General features: G+C 49.9%; 1 protein-coding gene across 4 annotated transcripts in view; it reads right to left on the reverse strand.

Annotated features, from left to right (window-relative positions):
- Nucleotides 1-19850, reverse strand: part of micu3b (mitochondrial calcium uptake family, member 3b) — a 42307-nt gene that overhangs the window by 13830 nt on the left and 8627 nt on the right. For 3 of the 4 annotated variants that reach the window (XM_067386177.1, XM_067386169.1, XM_067386186.1), the window contains exons 5-7: nt 12486-12533; nt 12291-12373; nt 12141-12209 (exon numbers count right to left, since the gene is read on the reverse strand). In XM_067386177.1, the coding sequence (XP_067242278.1) occupies nt 12141-12209; nt 12291-12373; nt 12486-12533 (200 nt within the window). Of the gene's footprint in view, nt 1-10639; nt 10682-12140; nt 12210-12290; nt 12374-12485; nt 12534-19850 lie in introns of all 4 variants that reach the window. The other variant, XM_067386195.1, reaches the window with a different exon arrangement.

Here is a 19850-nt window from a genome sequence, read left to right on the forward strand (position 1 = left end):
TGTTCCCCTGGGACGGGGAACCCTCCAACGTTCCGGCAGTCGACTACTGGTTCCGGGAGAGCGAGAGGGTGTGGGACTCAGCTCACCACCAGCTGCAGAGGGCCCTGCGCAGACGCAAGATGGCAGCCGACCTTCGACGCTCCGAGGCTCCTGTCTACCAGCCGGGGCAGAAGGTCTGGCTGTCCACCCGGGACATCAGGATGCGTCTGCCCTGCAAAAAGCTGAGTCCCCGCTTCATTGGCCCGTTCACCATCCTTCGGCAGATCAACCCCGTCACCTATCGTCTCCAACTCCCGGCACAGTATAGTAGAATCCATCCTACATTTCACGTGTCTCTACTTAAACCTCACCACCCTTCTGTTGTTCCCTCCACAGAGCCTGACGTGGCAGCCGCCGAGCCCCCCCTTCCACTTCTCCTAGAGGACGGCACAGCCTACGTGGTCCACGAGATCTTGGATTCCCGGCGCCGTGGTGGTAAACTCGAATACCTCGTGGACTGGGAGGACTATGGTCCCGAGGAACGCTCATGGATTCCCAGGAACGATATCCTTGATCCTCTTCTGTTACAGAACTTCCATACCAACCATCCAGACAGACCTGCCCCACGACCCAGGGGAAGACCACCACGACGTCGGGGTTATTTCACAACTGCAAGGGAAGGCTCTGCAATGGGCAGATTCGTTGTGGACCCAGAAAGGCCCAGTCGTCCAATCCTATTCGGCGTTCGTCTCCCACTTCCGGGAAGTATTCGGGAAACCTCTGACTGATTCCTCGACTGGTGAGAAACTTTATAATCTAAAGCAAAGAAACCTATCTGTTAACGAATATGCCTTGCAGTTTCGAACGCTAGCCGCCACCAGCGGATGGAACGAGCAAGCCCTCATCACCACGTTCCGTCAGGGGCTGGAACCCTCCGTGCGGCTGCATCTCGCTGCATACGAGGACTCCATGGGATTAGAACGCTTCATCCAACTCGCCATCCGCGTGGGGTCCCGTATGCAGTCGTGCATTCAAGAACACCAGGGCCAGTCATCCACCACTAACCTCCTCCGTCGGTCCGAACCCGTCAGCTCCCCAGAACCAGCCAACGAACCCATGCAAATTGATCACTCTCGTCTCACCCCTAACGAAAGACAAAGAAGGCTGGCCCTGAATCTCTGTCTCTATTGCGGAACAATGGGGCATAATCTCTCCACATGCCCAATCCGTCCTCCTCGACCCGTGGTGAGTGCAATATTTCCCTCCATTCAGAAAATGAAACCACTCACTACAACTGTAACTCTTACTGCTGCTAACATCTCTGTTCCAGTGGTGGCGCTCCTTGATTCAGGGTCAGCCGGAAACTTCATCTCAGGCACCCTCTGTAGACAACTCAACCTTAAGATCTCTCCTTCACCGACGAGCTATCAAATCCACTCCATCACGGGCAAACCCCTAAGCCGCAGACACATCCGTCACTGCGTGGGCCCACTACAACTCAGCATCGGTATCCTGCACACTGAACACATCCATTTGCTGGTTCTGGAGGAATCCACCGCTGACGTGGTTCTAGGGCGCCCGTGGCTGGAACAACACAACCCCAACATCTCCTGGCGCACGGGCGAAGTCCTGAAGTGGGGCGATCACTGCTTCCCAGACTGCTTCCCAGCGCTTCCTGTTCCAAAACCTCCACTCTCCAAGTCTCTTCTCGTGAATGCCACGTCCATCGAGAGCCCTGTTGAGAAGCGCTCCGTGGATGTTCCCCCTGACTACGCCCCCTTCAGCGACGTCTTCTGCCCGCAACGCGCCTCCAAGCTTCCTCCACACCGGCCATGGGACTGCGCCATCGATCTGCTGCCGGGTGAACCAGTGCCCAGGGGACGCATATACCCCCTGTCCATACCGGAGGAGAAGGCCATGGAGGAATACATCAAGGAGGCACTCGAACAAGGTTACATCCGCCCGTCTACTTCCCCTGCTGCTTCAAGCTTCTTCTTCGTGGCAAAGAAGGACGGAGGCTTGAGGCCATGCATCGATTACCGTGCACTCAACAAGATCACCATCAAGTTCCGATACCCACTTCCCCTCGTCCCAGCGGCCCTGGAACATCTCCGCGGTGCCACTGTGTTCACCAAGTTGGACCTCCGCAGCGCGTATAACCTCATCCGGATACGTGAGGGGGACGAGTGGAAGACCGCCTTCGTCACGCCCACTGGACACTACGAGTACCTCGTGATGCCGTATGGCCTGGTCAACGCCCTCCGTATTCCAGGATTTCATCCACGAGGTGCTCCGGGAGTTTCTCCATAAGTCCGTTCTGGTTTATATAGATGACATCCTCATCTACTCCCGGAGCTTGGCCGAACATCGCCACCACGTTGCGGAGGTCCTCCAGCGCTTACGGCAGTTCCATCTCTTCCTCAAGGCTGAAAAATGCTCATTCCACCAACCCTCCGTCCAGTTCCTGGGGTACGTGATTGATCACAGTGGCATCCGGATGGACGAGGGGAAGGTCTCCGCCATACAGTCCTGGCCCACTCCTACCACCATCAAAGAACTCCAAAGATTCCTAGGTTTCTCCAATTTCTATCGCCGGTTCATCAAAAACTACAGCACAATCGTCAGTCCACTCACCAACCTCCTCCGTCACCAGCCCAAGTCTCTGTCCTGGTCTCCATTAGCCACCGACGCCTTTGAGACCCTGAAGAAGGCCTTCACCACCGCTCCCCTCCTCGTCCACCCTAACCCGGACCTCCCGTTCATAGTAGAGGTGGACGCATCTACCACCGGAGTGGGAGCGGTCCTTTCACAGCAGCAGGGGACACCAAGTAGACTCCATCCATGCGCCTTCTTCTCCCGCAAGCTCAACCCGGCGGAGGTCAACTACGACATCGGTGACCGCGAACTCCTGGCCGTCAAGCTTGCCCTTGAGGAGTGGAGGCATTGGTTGGAGGGAGCTACTCACCCATTTCAAGTCCTCACTGATCACAAGAATCTCGAATATCTGAAGGCCGCAAAGAGACTCAATCCTCGCCAAGCTCGCTGGGCTATGTTCTTCTCTAGATTCAACTTCTCCATCTCCTACCGTCCTGGTTCAAAGAATACGAAGGCTGACGCCTTATCTCGCCTCTATGCTCCTGAGGAAAAGCCCGAAAAACCTGATACTATTCTGCCGGAGTCCATCTTCATGAGCCCCATCCAGTGGTCCGAAGAAACCATTCCCTCCGCCAATGCCTCCACACGCACTCCGCCGGGTTGCCCACCGGGCTTGCAGTACATCACACGGACACGTCGCACTCCACTCCTGCACAACGTTCACTCTTCACTTGGCACTGGTCACCCGGGGGTCAAGGAGACCCTCTCGTTGCTCAAACAACGCTTCTGGTGGCCCAACATGGCCAACGACGTCAGGAGGTACGTGCAGGGCTGCAGGGAGTGTGCCATCTCCAAGAGCCCACGCCATCTTCCCACCGGCAAGCTCTTTCCTCTGCCCGTTCCTGAGAGACCCTGGTCACACCTGGGAGTGGACTTCGTCACCGATCTCCCCGAATCTGACGGTCACACATGCATCCTGGTGGTGGTGGACCGCTTCTCAAAGTCCTGCCGTCTGATACCCCTGGAGGGTCTACCTACCGCCATGGCCACCGCAGAACTAATGTTTAATCATGTTTTTCGCTATTATGGATTACCTGAAGACATCGTCTCCGACAGAGGACCCCAGTTTGTCTCACACGTCTGGAAAGCCTTCTTCTCCCTCCTGGGTGTGACCGTCAGCCTATCGTCTGGATACCATCCTCAGTCGAACGGGCAGACGGAACGGAAGATCCAGGAGATCGGCCGCTTCCTGCGTACCTTCTGTCACGGCCACCAGAACTCCTGGAACCAGTACCTGGGTTGGGCCGAGTACGCACAAAACTCTCTCCGCCAAGCCTCAACGGGACTAACACCCTTCCAGTGCGTACTCGGCTACCAACCCCCGATGTTCCCCTGGGACGGGGAACCCTCCAACGTTCCGGCAGTCGACTACTGGTTCCGGGAGAGCGAGAGGGTGTGGGACTCAGCTCACCACCAGCTGCAGAGGGCCCTGCGCAGACGCAAGATGGCAGCCGACCTTCGACGCTCCGAGGCTCCTGTCTACCAGCCGGGGCAGAAGGTCTGGCTGTCCACCCGGGACATCAGGATGCGTCTGCCCTGCAAAAAGCTGAGTCCCCGCTTCATTGGCCCGTTCACCATCCTTCGGCAGATCAACCCCGTCACCTATCGTCTCCAACTCCCGGCACAGTATAGTAGAATCCATCCTACATTTCACGTGTCTCTACTTAAACCTCACCACCCTTCTGTTGTTCCCTCCACAGAGCCTGACGTGGCAGCCGCCGAGCCCCCCTTCCACTTCTCCTAGAGGACGGCACAGCCTACGTGGTCCACGAGATCTTGGATTCCCGGCGCCGTGGTGGTAAACTCGAATACCTCGTGGACTGGGAGGACTATGGTCCCGAGGAACGCTCATGGATTCCCAGGAACGATATCCTTGATCCTCTTCTGTTACAGAACTTCCATACCAACCATCCAGACAGACCTGCCCCACGACCCAGGGGAAGACCACCACGACGTCGGGGTCCGCGGCCCTCAGGAGCGGGCCGTGGGAGGGGGGTACTGTCACAGACACGCCAGGCTCCACCTCACCACAGTACCCACGCACTCAATCACCAGCTTATTAATCACCGCCACCTGCACCTCATTCACTCTGCAATCACCAGCACTACAAAGCCACCACTCTCACACACACTCACTGTCCGGTCTCGTTTGCACTACGCCATGTATATGCTTACCTTAAGGACTCCCCTTCAACATACTTACCTGCTCCAGCGATCTCCTTCATCTCCTTCGTCTCCTGGTCCCTTCGTGTGCTTACCCATCTGTGTGTGTGAGTGTCTCCAACGTCTCCCTCCATCTCAGCTCAACTCCTGGATCCACAAACCACACAAGGACAGTATTACTTTATATTCATCTCTCAAGAACCTGATAACAGCCATTACCACTCTGTGTTCCACATATTGTTCCAATAAACTCACCTGGATTGCTTTTATCTCTGCCTCCGTGTCTATATCATAACAGAAGACCGGACCATAACAACTAACGGCATGAGTACAAACGATCCATTCCAGGAACTCGTGGACGTGCTGCGTCGAGCACTCACACCACAGCCCTCAACATCGTCATCCCACAACACGGCTGTCTCCGCACCCACCAGCACCACTCCTTCACCTGCATTCACCGCCAGTCCCATGGCCAAACCGGCGCCCTACTCTGGATCGGCGGAGGAATGCAGCGGATTTCTTCTCCAATGTGAGCTGGTCCTGGAGATGCAGCCGCACCTCTACACCACAGACACGGCTAAAATAGCGTTCATTATTTCACAACTGCAAGGGAAGGCTCTGCAATGGGCAGATTCGTTGTGGACCCAGAAAGGCCCAGTCGTCCAATCCTATTCGGCGTTCGTCTCCCACTTCCGGGAAGTATTCGGGAAACCTCTGACTGATTCCTCGACTGGTGAGAAACTTTATAATCTAAAGCAAAGAAACCTATCTGTTAACGAATATGCCTTGCAGTTTCGAACGCTAGCCGCCACCAGCGGATGGAACGAGCAAGCCCTCATCACCACGTTCCGTCAGGGGCTGGAACCCTCCGTGCGGCTGCATCTCGCTGCATACGAGGACTCCATGGGATTAGAACGCTTCATCCAACTCGCCATCCGCGTGGGGTCCCGTATGCAGTCGTGCATTCAAGAACACCAGGGCCAGTCATCCACCACTAACCTCCTCCGTCGGTCCGAACCCGTCAGCTCCCCAGAACCAGCCAACGAACCCATGCAAATTGATCACTCTCGTCTCACCCCTAACGAAAGACAAAGAAGGCTGGCCCTGAATCTCTGTCTCTATTGCGGAACAATGGGGCATAATCTCTCCACATGCCCAATCCGTCCTCCTCGACCCGTGGTGAGTGCAATATTTCCCTCCATTCAGAAAATGAAACCACTCACTACAACTGTAACTCTTACTGCTGCTAACATCTCTGTTCCAGTGGTGGCGCTCCTTGATTCAGGGTCAGCCGGAAACTTCATCTCAGGCACCCTCTGTAGACAACTCAACCTTAAGATCTCTCCTTCACCGACGAGCTATCAAATCCACTCCATCACGGGCAAACCCCTAAGCCGCAGACACATCCGTCACTGCGTGGGCCCACTACAACTCAGCATCGGTATCCTGCACACTGAACACATCCATTTGCTGGTTCTGGAGGAATCCACCGCTGACGTGGTTCTAGGGCGCCCGTGGCTGGAACAACACAACCCCAACATCTCCTGGCGCACGGGCGAAGTCCTGAAGTGGGGCGATCACTGCTTCCCAGACTGCTTCCCAGCGCTTCCTGTTCCAAAACCTCCACTCTCCAAGTCTCTTCTCGTGAATGCCACGTCCATCGAGAGCCCTGTTGAGAAGCGCTCCGTGGATGTTCCCCCTGACTACGCCCCCTTCAGCGACGTCTTCTGCCCGCAACGCGCCTCCAAGCTTCCTCCACACCGGCCATGGGACTGCGCCATCGATCTGCTGCCGGGTGAACCAGTGCCCAGGGGACGCATATACCCCCTGTCCATACCGGAGGAGAAGGCCATGGAGGAATACATCAAGGAGGCACTCGAACAAGGTTACATCCGCCCGTCTACTTCCCCTGCTGCTTCAAGCTTCTTCTTCGTGGCAAAGAAGGACGGAGGCTTGAGGCCATGCATCGATTACCGTGCACTCAACAAGATCACCATCAAGTTCCGATACCCACTTCCCCTCGTCCCAGCGGCCCTGGAACATCTCCGCGGTGCCACTGTGTTCACCAAGTTGGACCTCCGCAGCGCGTATAACCTCATCCGGATACGTGAGGGGGACGAGTGGAAGACCGCCTTCGTCACGCCCACTGGACACTACGAGTACCTCGTGATGCCGTATGGCCTGGTCAACGCCCTCCGTATTCCAGGATTTCATCCACGAGGTGCTCCGGGAGTTTCTCCATAAGTCCGTTCTGGTTTATATAGATGACATCCTCATCTACTCCCGGAGCTTGGCCGAACATCGCCACCACGTTGCGGAGGTCCTCCAGCGCTTACGGCAGTTCCATCTCTTCCTCAAGGCTGAAAAATGCTCATTCCACCAACCCTCCGTCCAGTTCCTGGGGTACGTGATTGATCACAGTGGCATCCGGATGGACGAGGGGAAGGTCTCCGCCATACAGTCCTGGCCCACTCCTACCACCATCAAAGAACTCCAAAGATTCCTAGGTTTCTCCAATTTCTATCGCCGGTTCATCAAAAACTACAGCACAATCGTCAGTCCACTCACCAACCTCCTCCGTCACCAGCCCAAGTCTCTGTCCTGGTCTCCATTAGCCACCGACGCCTTTGAGACCCTGAAGAAGGCCTTCACCACCGCTCCCCTCCTCGTCCACCCTAACCCGGACCTCCCGTTCATAGTAGAGGTGGACGCATCTACCACCGGAGTGGGAGCGGTCCTTTCACAGCAGCAGGGGACACCAAGTAGACTCCATCCATGCGCCTTCTTCTCCCGCAAGCTCAACCCGGCGGAGGTCAACTACGACATCGGTGACCGCGAACTCCTGGCCGTCAAGCTTGCCCTTGAGGAGTGGAGGCATTGGTTGGAGGGAGCTACTCACCCATTTCAAGTCCTCACTGATCACAAGAATCTCGAATATCTGAAGGCCGCAAAGAGACTCAATCCTCGCCAAGCTCGCTGGGCTATGTTCTTCTCTAGATTCAACTTCTCCATCTCCTACCGTCCTGGTTCAAAGAATACGAAGGCTGACGCCTTATCTCGCCTCTATGCTCCTGAGGAAAAGCCCGAAAAACCTGATACTATTCTGCCGGAGTCTATCTTCATGAGCCCCATCCAGTGGTCCGAAGAAACCATTCCCTCCGCCAATGCCTCCACACGCACTCCGCCGGGTTGCCCACCGGGCTTGCAGTACATCACACGGACACGTCGCACTCCACTCCTGCACAACGTTCACTCTTCACTTGGCACTGGTCACCCGGGGGTCAAGGAGACCCTCTCGTTGCTCAAACAACGCTTCTGGTGGCCCAACATGGCCAACGACGTCAGGAGGTACGTGCAGGGCTGCAGGGAGTGTGCCATCTCCAAGAGCCCACGCCATCTTCCCACCGGCAAGCTCTTTCCTCTGCCCGTTCCTGAGAGACCCTGGTCACACCTGGGAGTGGACTTCGTCACCGATCTCCCCGAATCTGACGGTCACACATGCATCCTGGTGGTGGTGGACCGCTTCTCAAAGTCCTGCCGTCTGATACCCCTGGAGGGTCTACCTACCGCCATGGCCACCGCAGAACTAATGTTTAATCATGTTTTTCGCTATTATGGATTACCTGAAGACATCGTCTCCGACAGAGGACCCCAGTTTGTCTCACACGTCTGGAAAGCCTTCTTCTCCCTCCTGGGTGTGACCGTCAGCCTATCGTCTGGATACCATCCTCAGTCGAACGGGCAGACGGAACGGAAGATCCAGGAGATCGGCCGCTTCCTGCGTACCTTCTGTCACGGCCACCAGAACTCCTGGAACCAGTACCTGGGTTGGGCCGAGTACGCACAAAACTCTCTCCGCCAAGCCTCAACGGGACTAACACCCTTCCAGTGCGTACTCGGCTACCAACCCCCGATGTTCCCCTGGGACGGGGAACCCTCCAACGTTCCGGCAGTCGACTACTGGTTCCGGGAGAGCGAGAGGGTGTGGGACTCAGCTCACCACCAGCTGCAGAGGGCCCTGCGCAGACGCAAGATGGCAGCCGACCTTCGACGCTCCGAGGCTCCTGTCTACCAGCCGGGGCAGAAGGTCTGGCTGTCCACCCGGGACATCAGGATGCGTCTGCCCTGCAAAAAGCTGAGTCCCCGCTTCATTGGCCCGTTCACCATCCTTCGGCAGATCAACCCCGTCACCTATCGTCTCCAACTCCCGGCACAGTATAGTAGAATCCATCCTACATTTCACGTGTCTCTACTTAAACCTCACCACCCTTCTGTTGTTCCCTCCACAGAGCCTGACGTGGCAGCCGCCGAGCCCCCCTTCCACTTCTCCTAGAGGACGGCACAGCCTACGTGGTCCACGAGATCTTGGATTCCCGGCGCCGTGGTGGTAAACTCGAATACCTCGTGGACTGGGAGGACTATGGTCCCGAGGAACGCTCATGGATTCCCAGGAACGATATCCTTGATCCTCTTCTGTTACAGAACTTCCATACCAACCATCCAGACAGACCTGCCCCACGACCCAGGGGAAGACCACCACGACGTCGGGGTCCGCGGCCCTCAGGAGCGGGCCGTGGGAGGGGGGGTACTGTCACAGACACGCCAGGCTCCACCTCACCACAGTACCCACGCACTCAATCACCAGCTTATTAATCACCGCCACCTGCACCTCATTCACTCTGCAATCATCAGCACTACAAAGCCACCACTCTCACACACACTCACTGTCCGGTCTCGTTTGCACTACGCCATGTATATGCTTACCTTAAGGACTCCCCTTCAACATACTTACCTGCTCCAGCGATCTCCTTCATCTCCTTCGTCTCCTGGTCCCTTCGTGTGCTTACCCATCTGTGTGTGTGAGTGTCTCCAACGTCTCCCTCCATCTCAGCTCAACTCCTGGATCCACAAACCACACAAGGACAGTATTACTTTATATTCATCTCTCAAGAACCTGATAACAGCCATTACCACTCTGTGTTCCACATATTGTTCCAATAAACTCACCTGGATTGCTTTTATCTCTGCCTCCGTGTCTATATCATAACAGACATTAGTGCTTCAGTAATTTTATAGTGCATTCTGTTTGATTTGTTGAATGAAACTAGTTATGTCCTTGCAGTGGATTTTTTTCCCCCAAATCATTACTATTGTTTACTATGCACAGAAAAACTTTGACAGCGAGCTGAAAAAGCTCCTCATCTCTCTTGTTTGGTGCTGAGACCAAACGGTGTTTCATTCCTCAGCTGTAACTTATAGTGACACAAAACTCTTCATGGTCAAGCCATCGCAAGAAGTAACCCAAACCCAAATACCACTGTTCAAGCAACTGTAAAAATAAAACATGGGGGTCCAGGTAGAGCTGCCATTTTTCAGGTGAGGGCCTTTTAACGTGATTCTGTGAGACCATTCTTTGGCAAAAAGCTCCTGATCGTAGACAAGCAACATAAATCATCTCTCGTAGACTATGGATGATTTTTCTGCTCCCCTAGACAATAGAGCTGCATTTCAGACTGCGTCTGACTGAGCCCCATTAGAGCTGCATTGTCCCTCTTCTCTGGAGGTGAGCCATGCATGAGGGTCACTCTGTTACGCCCTATCCAAACATTTCAGTATGTAAAATAATATTGCTCCCTGACTGTTTGACAGAAGCCACTGAATGTGGATGTAACCCTTCTGGTTTATTGAGCACTAATTAGGGTGTAGCTGCATAAACATTAGTGGTTATGATGGACATGCATGGTTGCTGTTGACCATGACTGTACACGTTCAATCAAGCACCAACCACACTAACCACCATGCTAAGAACACACGTCAAAATCTTTAGTATTCAGTATACATACACTGCTGTTGACAGATCCTTGATAGCCGTACAGTTCCACACTCTCACACAGCCAAGATTATGATAGCGTGCAAAACAGGATCAAATCAAATCAAATCATCATTCAATATTTGTCATATTTCACTAAGGAATGTGAAAGACAATAAACTCTCAAAGTGTTTTTCAAAACACAATCTGTAATAATCAGCATTTCCCTAGCATGAGAGACAAAAGACGCATTGTAGTTTTGCACTCTGCAGAAAAATATATTTTTTACCATGTAAATTTGTTCAAAGGAACATTATGCATTGCATCATGCACTACATCATCTCTCAAATTTAAATGTGACAGAAAACATGCAACAAAAAATCTCAAAGTAAATAAAATCAATGGCTATTCATGGATTTCAATTCGAACATATGTGTTAAAAATTACAGGAATAGTTCATCCAAAACGTCTTCCATAGAACACAAAAGGAGAAATTTATAACAAATTAGATACATAGAGCATATAATTTATAGCAATTTATTTATATATTACTTATTATTGATTATAAATGATTAAATATTTAATTAAAACAAATGCAATAAAAGTGAATGGTGGCCATGGCTGCCAAGCAATTTTGGTCTCTTCCCCATACAAATCAATCAGAAATCTTGATATTTAATGCTTTTATGGAGCACCATTAACTTGTCAACTGTATGGAAGAGAGCAGAGTGGACATTCTTCCAAACTTCTCCTTTGGTGTTACACAGATAAGAAAGAACTATGTGCACTGTAATCCCTAACGCTCAAAATAATTAATTGGTTTGAGTAGGGCAAACTCAGATTAAACAAATTAGTTCAAAGTTAGTTAATCAAATTATTAAGTATTTAGAACTTCTTTTGAGTTCACAAAAGTGACACATTTTAAGTAATCTCAATTGTTTCATTGTTTTGAGTTTTATGAACTTGTTTCTTTTCATTTAGACAAACTTAAATTTACCTGAAACTGGGCTGGGATTTCTATTTCCCAGCATTATTTGCTATGATACTCGAAATGTTATATAATGTTTTTGTGTTATATATGTAATGATATATATGTTCTATATTGCTGTACTCTTTCAGTAATTGCTATGCTATGCTAATGTTATCAAAGCATTGTGTTACCATTTGCTGAAATAGCTAGTTATAGCAAGCTAAATTTCCACTACTAAAACATTTGTTGAGATTACATGATCATTTTTTGTTAAATGTATGAATTAACTTACTCAAATATGTCACATTAAGAGCAATTAAAATGTATGAGTACAACATTGATATCTGCAGTTCTGTTTACTGTAACTGATTACCTCAATTTTTTTGAGTTTTGCCCACTTATTCTGGTTTACAGTTTTTATTTTTTGGGTGAACTATTTCCTTAAATCACTTTCAAAAATAATGCACATGGATTCAAGATATGGCAGGTGGCAACAGAATATGCTCATGCGACTAAAGACGCATGAAAAATGCTTTTGATAAAAAGACAGACACGATTTTCTTACCAGTTGAGATGAACCGTCAGGATCTCGCTCTTTTTTCTTTTCATTTTTCTTACGGAATATCTCCTCTAGCTAAATGAAAAAAAGTAGAACTTTATCTTTACGCATGTCGACATTCAGATTAATAATAAACAACGACAAAAACAACCATACCACCATGAATTCTCTCTTATCCACCATTTCATTGCCATCTGCATCAAACATGTTGAAAGCTATTTTAAAACCTGCATGTGGCTCTGTAAGACGAAAGAAAGACATATAAGCGACATCAATACATCCTCGTGCATCTATACTTTTTGTGACGTTTGTGCTAAACAAGCGTGGAGAATTGCCTAAAGACAAACTTACTTGTCAAAATGCAAAGCAGAAACAGATACTCTGTGTAAGCGATGACACCTGAAAAACAGCACATAAACATTTCCTTTTTTAAGAGTTCAAATAAAGACATCCCAGAACCTGCCTTCAAAATATATTTTACTATCAAATGTCATTTTAAACTAGAGGTCCTTTCTTCTTTTACATTGATAAGATCTAAGAGGATCCTGTTCTTTACTCTTGTTTGGTGTTCTCTTTGCACAAACAGAGACGTTAAAACGTAAAGTAACCAGGCTGGACACAAACCCAAACAAAATTAGACCAGGCCACTGGCTCCTGAGTTCCCCTCTGTTTATTTTCCTAGGTGTAAAACATTCTCAAGTGATCTGTAACTGATTGCAGATGCCTGATGTGGGTTTGTTTTCCTTTTTGAGGTCTGTTAGTCCTTTGTTGTGTGAGAGGAGAAGAAAGGAAGAGCAACTGTCAGGTCTCTGTCTAGGAGAGACTTAAGGAGAATTGTTCCTACCACTGAAAGCATTCCCAAGCTTTTGTTTAAAGGAGATGATAGTAACTTGGACACAGATAGTTCAGAAGGGGTTCTTTGAGTGCTGTGGGAAAAGGACTTTGGAATGTTTAAGGAAAAGGATAAAGAAAGGTGTGTGTAAAACAAAATAGAGAAGATACATTTCCACAGGCCACCCTGATCCCTGATGTATCTGTTGGTTGATTGATTCACCACCATTTTTATATTTGTAACTAAAGCTGGGAATTTAATGTGTTAATTAATATTATATAATTAATCCTATAAAAATATGGCAGCGGCTTGCGCCAAGTGTAAATAGCAATTAGATGCTGTTTACACTAAGTAAAAATAGCATATTTTCTTAGCAATAGATGCTATTTACACTAAGTGCAATTAGATGTAGATGCTATTTACATTAAGTGAACATATTTGGAATTTGTTGGCGGAAAAGCTGAACACTTTTCAAGCGAAGAAACCAATCTGCTCGTGCGCGGCTTGCAAATGCAGGCTTTCAAATAGCTCCGCGTGATGAGTCAGTTAATATATATGTGTGTGTATTGGCACGATTGTTCATTAATTAGCCAATTTCGTTCATCATTATAAGTAGTAATAGGCTGAAGTGAAAATAGGCAGCCTTCTAATACACGCAATGACTATTCATCATTACATTTTTATATTTATGTAGCCTACACAATAATATTCTTTTACACTGTAATCCTTTTGTTTTTAATATTTGGCATGTTTGTGTGATGCGCATCCCTGTGTGTAATAAGCAAAGTCAACGCGCACTGTGGACGCGCCCAGAGGCGCAGTTTCTACCAACGCGCTCTAACAAAAAATATTGTGCCATTTACTTTAGACTTTAGACAATGCACCTGAACACACCGCTTTTTTAGACCAGCACGCCCATGGGCGCACTAACTGGCACAAATGCATTTACTTATTTAAGGACATGGCGCTGAACGGGAAAACGCGAATGGCGCCGGACGCAAACTAGCAAACACACTTGCGCTGCGCCTTGCGTCTGTCATGAATGAGGCTCCCTCGACTCGTCCTCCGGACCATCGGAGGGAGCCATCACCGGAATATTGACTGTTTCTCATTCGGACTACATTTCCCATAGGCCCTCATTCCTGGGACTGATTACACATGCACCTGCACCACATCACACACACACTATTTAAGAGCTTCACACGCTGCTTTGCATCGCGAAGTCTTGATTTGCTTTTAGTGATCATTTCTGAGCGTTTTCTCTGTGGACTGTTTACCCGTTGCTACCTGGACTGTTTATCTCCTGAGAACCTCTGCCGCCTACCCTGAACCTTGCCTGGACTTTACTCTGTGTTTGCTTGCCGCCTGTCTCGACTATTGCCTGTGACCCGTTTATGATTCTCGCTGCCAGCCCTGACCCTTGCCTGTCCCCGACTACGGTATTGTCCTTGCCTTGTTTAGTTATACTGTGTTTTAATAAAGACTGCAAATGGATCCACTCTCCACTGACCCTTCATTACAGAAGACTTCGCCACCCTGTGATCCAGCAGCTCTTGCACAGATTTCCACTGAATTATCTGTACAGGCCAGCCAACTAGCCATGCATCACCATCAACTATCACGACTCAACTCGTTGACCGAAGAGCTGGTGAAGACGTTACAGAGCCTGCGCCTCACCCCCACCAAGGCTGCCACGCTGCAGGCCGCAGCACCAGTTACCACGCCACCGCTCAGCCCACCTGCTGTGAACCCACGATTAGCTCTCCCTGAAAAGTTTGACGGCACGACAGCAAAATGTAAGGGGTTCCTTTTACAGTGCTCTTTGTACGTAAACCAACAGCCTTCTCTGTACCCCACAGACTCCAGCCGCATTTCTTTTGTCTGCTCCCTGCTCAAAGGCAAAGCGTTAGACTGGGCCACGGCCATTTGGAGAGAGGATGGCACAGCGTTCACCACGTTTACGGAGTTCCTGCAACAATTCAGAGAGGTGTTCGAACACTCAGCGGGAGGTCAGAATCCAGGAGAACAACTGCTTTCTTTGAGTCAAGGCAAATCCACGGCTGTGGAATACGCACTTCAGTTTCGCACACTTGCAGCTCAAACCACCTGGGTTGAAGATACGTTAAAGCTACTCTTTCGTCGGGGTCTCTCCTTGGAATTACAGGCTGAGCTTGCTTGCCGTGACGAGGGTCAGTCACTGAGCTCCTTCATCGAGCTGGCTATCCATATTGACAATTTGCTCCGTTCTCGCCGCACTACTCGAAACATCACGACCAGTTCCAGTTCAGAACCAATGCAGCTGGGTTATACTCCATTACAACCCGAGGAGAGAGAACGACAGAGACAGTTACATCTGTGTCTATACTGTGGTCAGGCTGGACATTACAAGAACAACTGCCCCATTCGCCCCAACGCCTCAAGCTCCAGATCGGTGAGTTCTTCCCCTCACTATGATTACCCATTCAATTCGCTGAAAATCCCCGTTCAAGTTATCATTGACGATCAAGTCATTTCCACTCATGCTCTGCTGGACTCAGGGGCCGCTGGGAATTTCATGTCAGACTCTTTTGCACAAGCCCATCACATCGAGCTAACCAAATATCATTCTCCATTAACAGTGGAAGCACTAGACGGAAAGCCCATAGGCAGGGGCAAAGTGGCTCACATCACTCAAGAACTCACACTTCAAGTCGGAGCACTGCATCAAGAGATAATCCACTTCTACATCATACCTTCACCTAACAACTCCATCATTCTGGGATTACCCTGGCTTCGCACCCACAATCCTCCTGTATCCTGGAAAGAGGGAGAAATTCTACACTGGGACGATCACTGCCATGAGCACTGTCTACAGCCCATAATTCCCATGCCCGTCCGAACAGTGGAATTCACGGAGGGTGAGTTCGAAAAACTCGACATTCCTGTTGAATATGCCGACCTGGCCATCGCCTTCAGTAAAAGAAAAGCCACGGAATTACCTCCACATCGCCCCAATGACTGCGCTATCGACCTGTTACCTGGAGTTTCGCCCCCCAAGGGCAGAATATTCCCCTTGTCACAGCCTGAGACAGCTTCGATGAAAGCCTACATAGAGGAGGAGCTAGCTAAGGGCTTCATCCGGCCATCAACCTCACCCGCGTCTGCAGGCTTTTTCTTCGTAAAAAAGAAAGATGGGGGACTAAGACCTTGCATTGACTATCGGGCTCTGAATGATATCACCGTCAAGTTCCGTTATCCATTGCCCCTGGTACCTGCCGCCCTGGAACAATTAAGACAAGCTACATACTTCACCAAACTCGATCTCCGCTGTGCTTACAATCTCATACGCATCCGTGAGGGGGACGAATGGAAGACAGCATTTTCTACCACCTCCGGTCACTACGAGACCCTCGTGATGCCGTTCGGCCTGTCCAACAGTCCAGCTATCTTCCAGTCGTATATCAATGATGTTTTCCGGGACATGCTGAACCGCTGGGTCATAGTGTACATCGATGATATTCTGATATACTCTACCTCCTTCGCTGAGCACGTTCAACACGTCAGAGCAGTCCTTCAATGCCTCATCCAGCACCAATTATATGCCAAGGCTGAGAAATGCGAATTTCATCAAACTTCCACGTCCTTCCTGGGGTACATCATTAGTCAAGACAGAGTGGCTATGGATGACGGAAAGGTGAAAGCTGTGCTCGAGTGGCCAAAACCCCGTACGCTAAAGGAGTTACAACGTTTCCTGGGTTTCGCTAACTTTTACAGACGATTCATTAGAGGCTTCAGCAGCGTGGCCGCATCTCTCATAACCATGACCAAACGCACATCCACCCGCTTAAGCTGGACACCGGCAGCCGATCAAGCATTCTGTGAGTTGAAAGAACGTTTCACGACAGCACCCATTCTCCGCCATCCCAATCCAGAACTTCCCTTCATTGTCGAGGTCGACGCATCCAACACACGCATAGGCGCGATCCTGTCACAACGCCAAGGTGACCCTGAAAAGATGTATCCATGTGCCTTTTATTCACGTAAACTGTCTGCTGCTGAATGCAACTATGACGTAGGAGACCGGGAGTTACTCGCCATGAAAGCTGCGTTGGAGGAATGGCGGCACTGGCTAGAGGGGGCTCAGCATCAATTCACTGTACTCACCGACCATAAAAACTTAGAGTACCTCCGTGCAGCCAAACGTCTGAACCCAAGACAAGCCAGGTGGGCCATGTTTTTCACACGATTCAATTTTAAAGTCACATACAGGCCTGGGTCAAAGAACACAAAAGCTGACGCCTTATCACGACAGACCGAAAGCTTAGGACAACCCATCGCTCCCGAACCTATCATTCCTGAATCTCTACTTGTAGCGCCAATCCAGTGGGACATAATGACCGAGATTGCACAAGCTAATGAACAATCCCCTCCTCCAGCAACTTGCCCAGCCGACCGCACTTATGTTCCAGCACCACTGCGTAACACAGTACTCCATCATGTCCACGATCTGCCCAGCTCCGGTCATCCAGGTATCACAGCCACACACAACTTGTTACAAAATCGCTTCTGGTGGGAGAACATGTTATCAGACACCACCCAATTCCTATGCAACTGTACTGCCTGTCAGACTTCCAAATCATCCCATCAAGCACCTGCAGGACTACTCCAGCCACTACCCATTCCTCGCCGACCCTGGTCCCATATTGCCATAGACTTTGTAACTGACTTGCCTCCGCCACAGAACCACACCACCATCCTCACAGTTGTCGATCGCTTTTCCAAAGCATGTCGTCTCATACCACTTCCCAAACTCCCCACAGCCATGGAAACAGCCGAAGTTCTATGTAACTACGTATTCCGTCTGTACGGTCTCCCGGAGGACATCATCTCCGACAGGGGGCCACAATTCACCTCCCGAGTGTGGGCGGCATTCTTCAAAACGCTCAACATTAACATCAGTCTCACCTCCGGGTACCACCCTGAATCTAATGGACAGACCGAACGTCTCAACCAAGAGCTCACCCGATTCCTACGTACATACTGTCAACGCCACCAAACTGAATGGAGCCGCTTCCTCCTATGGGCTGAGTACGCACAGAATTCTCTTAGAAAACCCTCTACCGGAGTCACCCCCTTTCAATGCATTCTGGGCTATCAACCACCGTTGTTCCCCTGGTCTGGCGAACCATCAGAATTACCGGCTGTGAACGACTGGCTACAGAGAAGCGAGGAAACCTGGGATCTAGCTCACCACCATCTGCAACGGGCGGTTCGGAGGCAAGCCGAACAAGCGGATCGTCATCGGCGGCCTCATCCCGCTTACACGGTGGGACAATGGGTCTGGTTGTCGACCAGAGATCTACGCCTCAGACTTCCATGAAGAAAACTCAGTCCCAGGTTTGTAGGGCCTTTCCAAATTGTCAAACAAATCACCCCTGTATCATACCGTTTAAATTTACCTGCTAACTATCGTGTTTCCCCTACTTTTCATGTATCACTGCTGAAACCCTCCGAAGGTCCGGGAGGAGAGCCGGAGGGAGCAGAGGACCGTCATCCCCCACCGCTACAGATCAAGGGCGAGGAGGCTTATCAGGTCCGGGATCTGCTCGATTCCAGGCGCCGGGGTCGGAAGCTACAGTATGTGGTCGATTGGGAGGGGTACGGACCTGAGGAGCGATCCTGGGTCGATGCAGATGATATTCTGGACCCTGCTCTACTGGAGGAATTCCATTGCACGCACCCGGGAAGGCCGGCCCCTCGACCGCGTGGTAGACCCCGGCGTCCGCTTCCTCGCGTCAGGAGCCGCTCGCAGGGTGGGGGCTCTGTCATGAATGAGGCTCCCTCGACTCGTCCTCCGGACCATCGGAGGGAGCCATCACCGGAATATTGACTGTTTCTCATTCGGACTACATTTCCCATAGGCCCTCATTGCTGGGACTGATTACACATGCACCTGCACCACATCACACACACACTATTTAAGAGCTTCACACGCTGCTTTGCATCGCGATGTCTTGATTTGCTTTTAGTGATCATTTCTGAGCGTTTTCTCTGTGGACTGTTTACCCGTTGCTACCTGGACTGTTTATCTCCTGAGAACCTCTGCCGCCTACCCTGAACCTTGCCTGGACTTTACTCTGTGTTTGCTTGCCGCCTGTCTCGACTATTGCCTGTGACCCGTTTATGATTCTCGCTGCCAGCCCTGACCCTTGCCTGTCCCCGACTACGGTATTGTCCTTGCCTTGTTTGGTTATACTGTGTTTTAATAAAGACTGCAAATGGATCCACTCTCCACTGACCCTTCATTACAGCGTCGCATTGTGCCGGGTGTATTATAGGGCCCTAAGTGACAATAGCAGCATTTTCATGGCTATATGCTATTTACACTAGGTGAAAATAGCAATAGATTCTTTTTACACTATGTAAAAGTATCATTTTTTTGCTATTAGCATCTAATTACCATTTACTCTATCTATACTTTATATTGGCAGATACTATTTGCACCTCAGAATTTTACATTTTAATATCATTAAACACTTGTTCACAGTTTATTTCCACTTTTAGAAAATCATTTTCATTTTTATTGAAAATAAATGCGAGCTCATTAAAAGCCAGGTCTGCGAGCCTTACTCGCCAACAAGGGACACTATTTGCACTTAGTGTAAATATTAATACAGACACAGATAACAAATATTAATGAATATTTATTCAATAATTTATTTATAATGAGCATCAAATCAGCATATTGGAATGATTTCTGAAGGATCATATCACACTAAAGACTGGAGTAATAATGCTGGACATACTTTGCCGTCACAGAAATATTACATTTTAAAATACATATTTAAATATATATTAATATTATATTACCTATTCAAATAAACGAATCCTTGGTGACTGACCAT

This window comes from Chanodichthys erythropterus, chromosome 1 (assembly GCF_024489055.1).
Source record: "Chanodichthys erythropterus isolate Z2021 chromosome 1, ASM2448905v1, whole genome shotgun sequence".
Lineage (NCBI taxonomy): Eukaryota > Metazoa > Chordata > Actinopteri > Cypriniformes > Xenocyprididae > Chanodichthys > Chanodichthys erythropterus.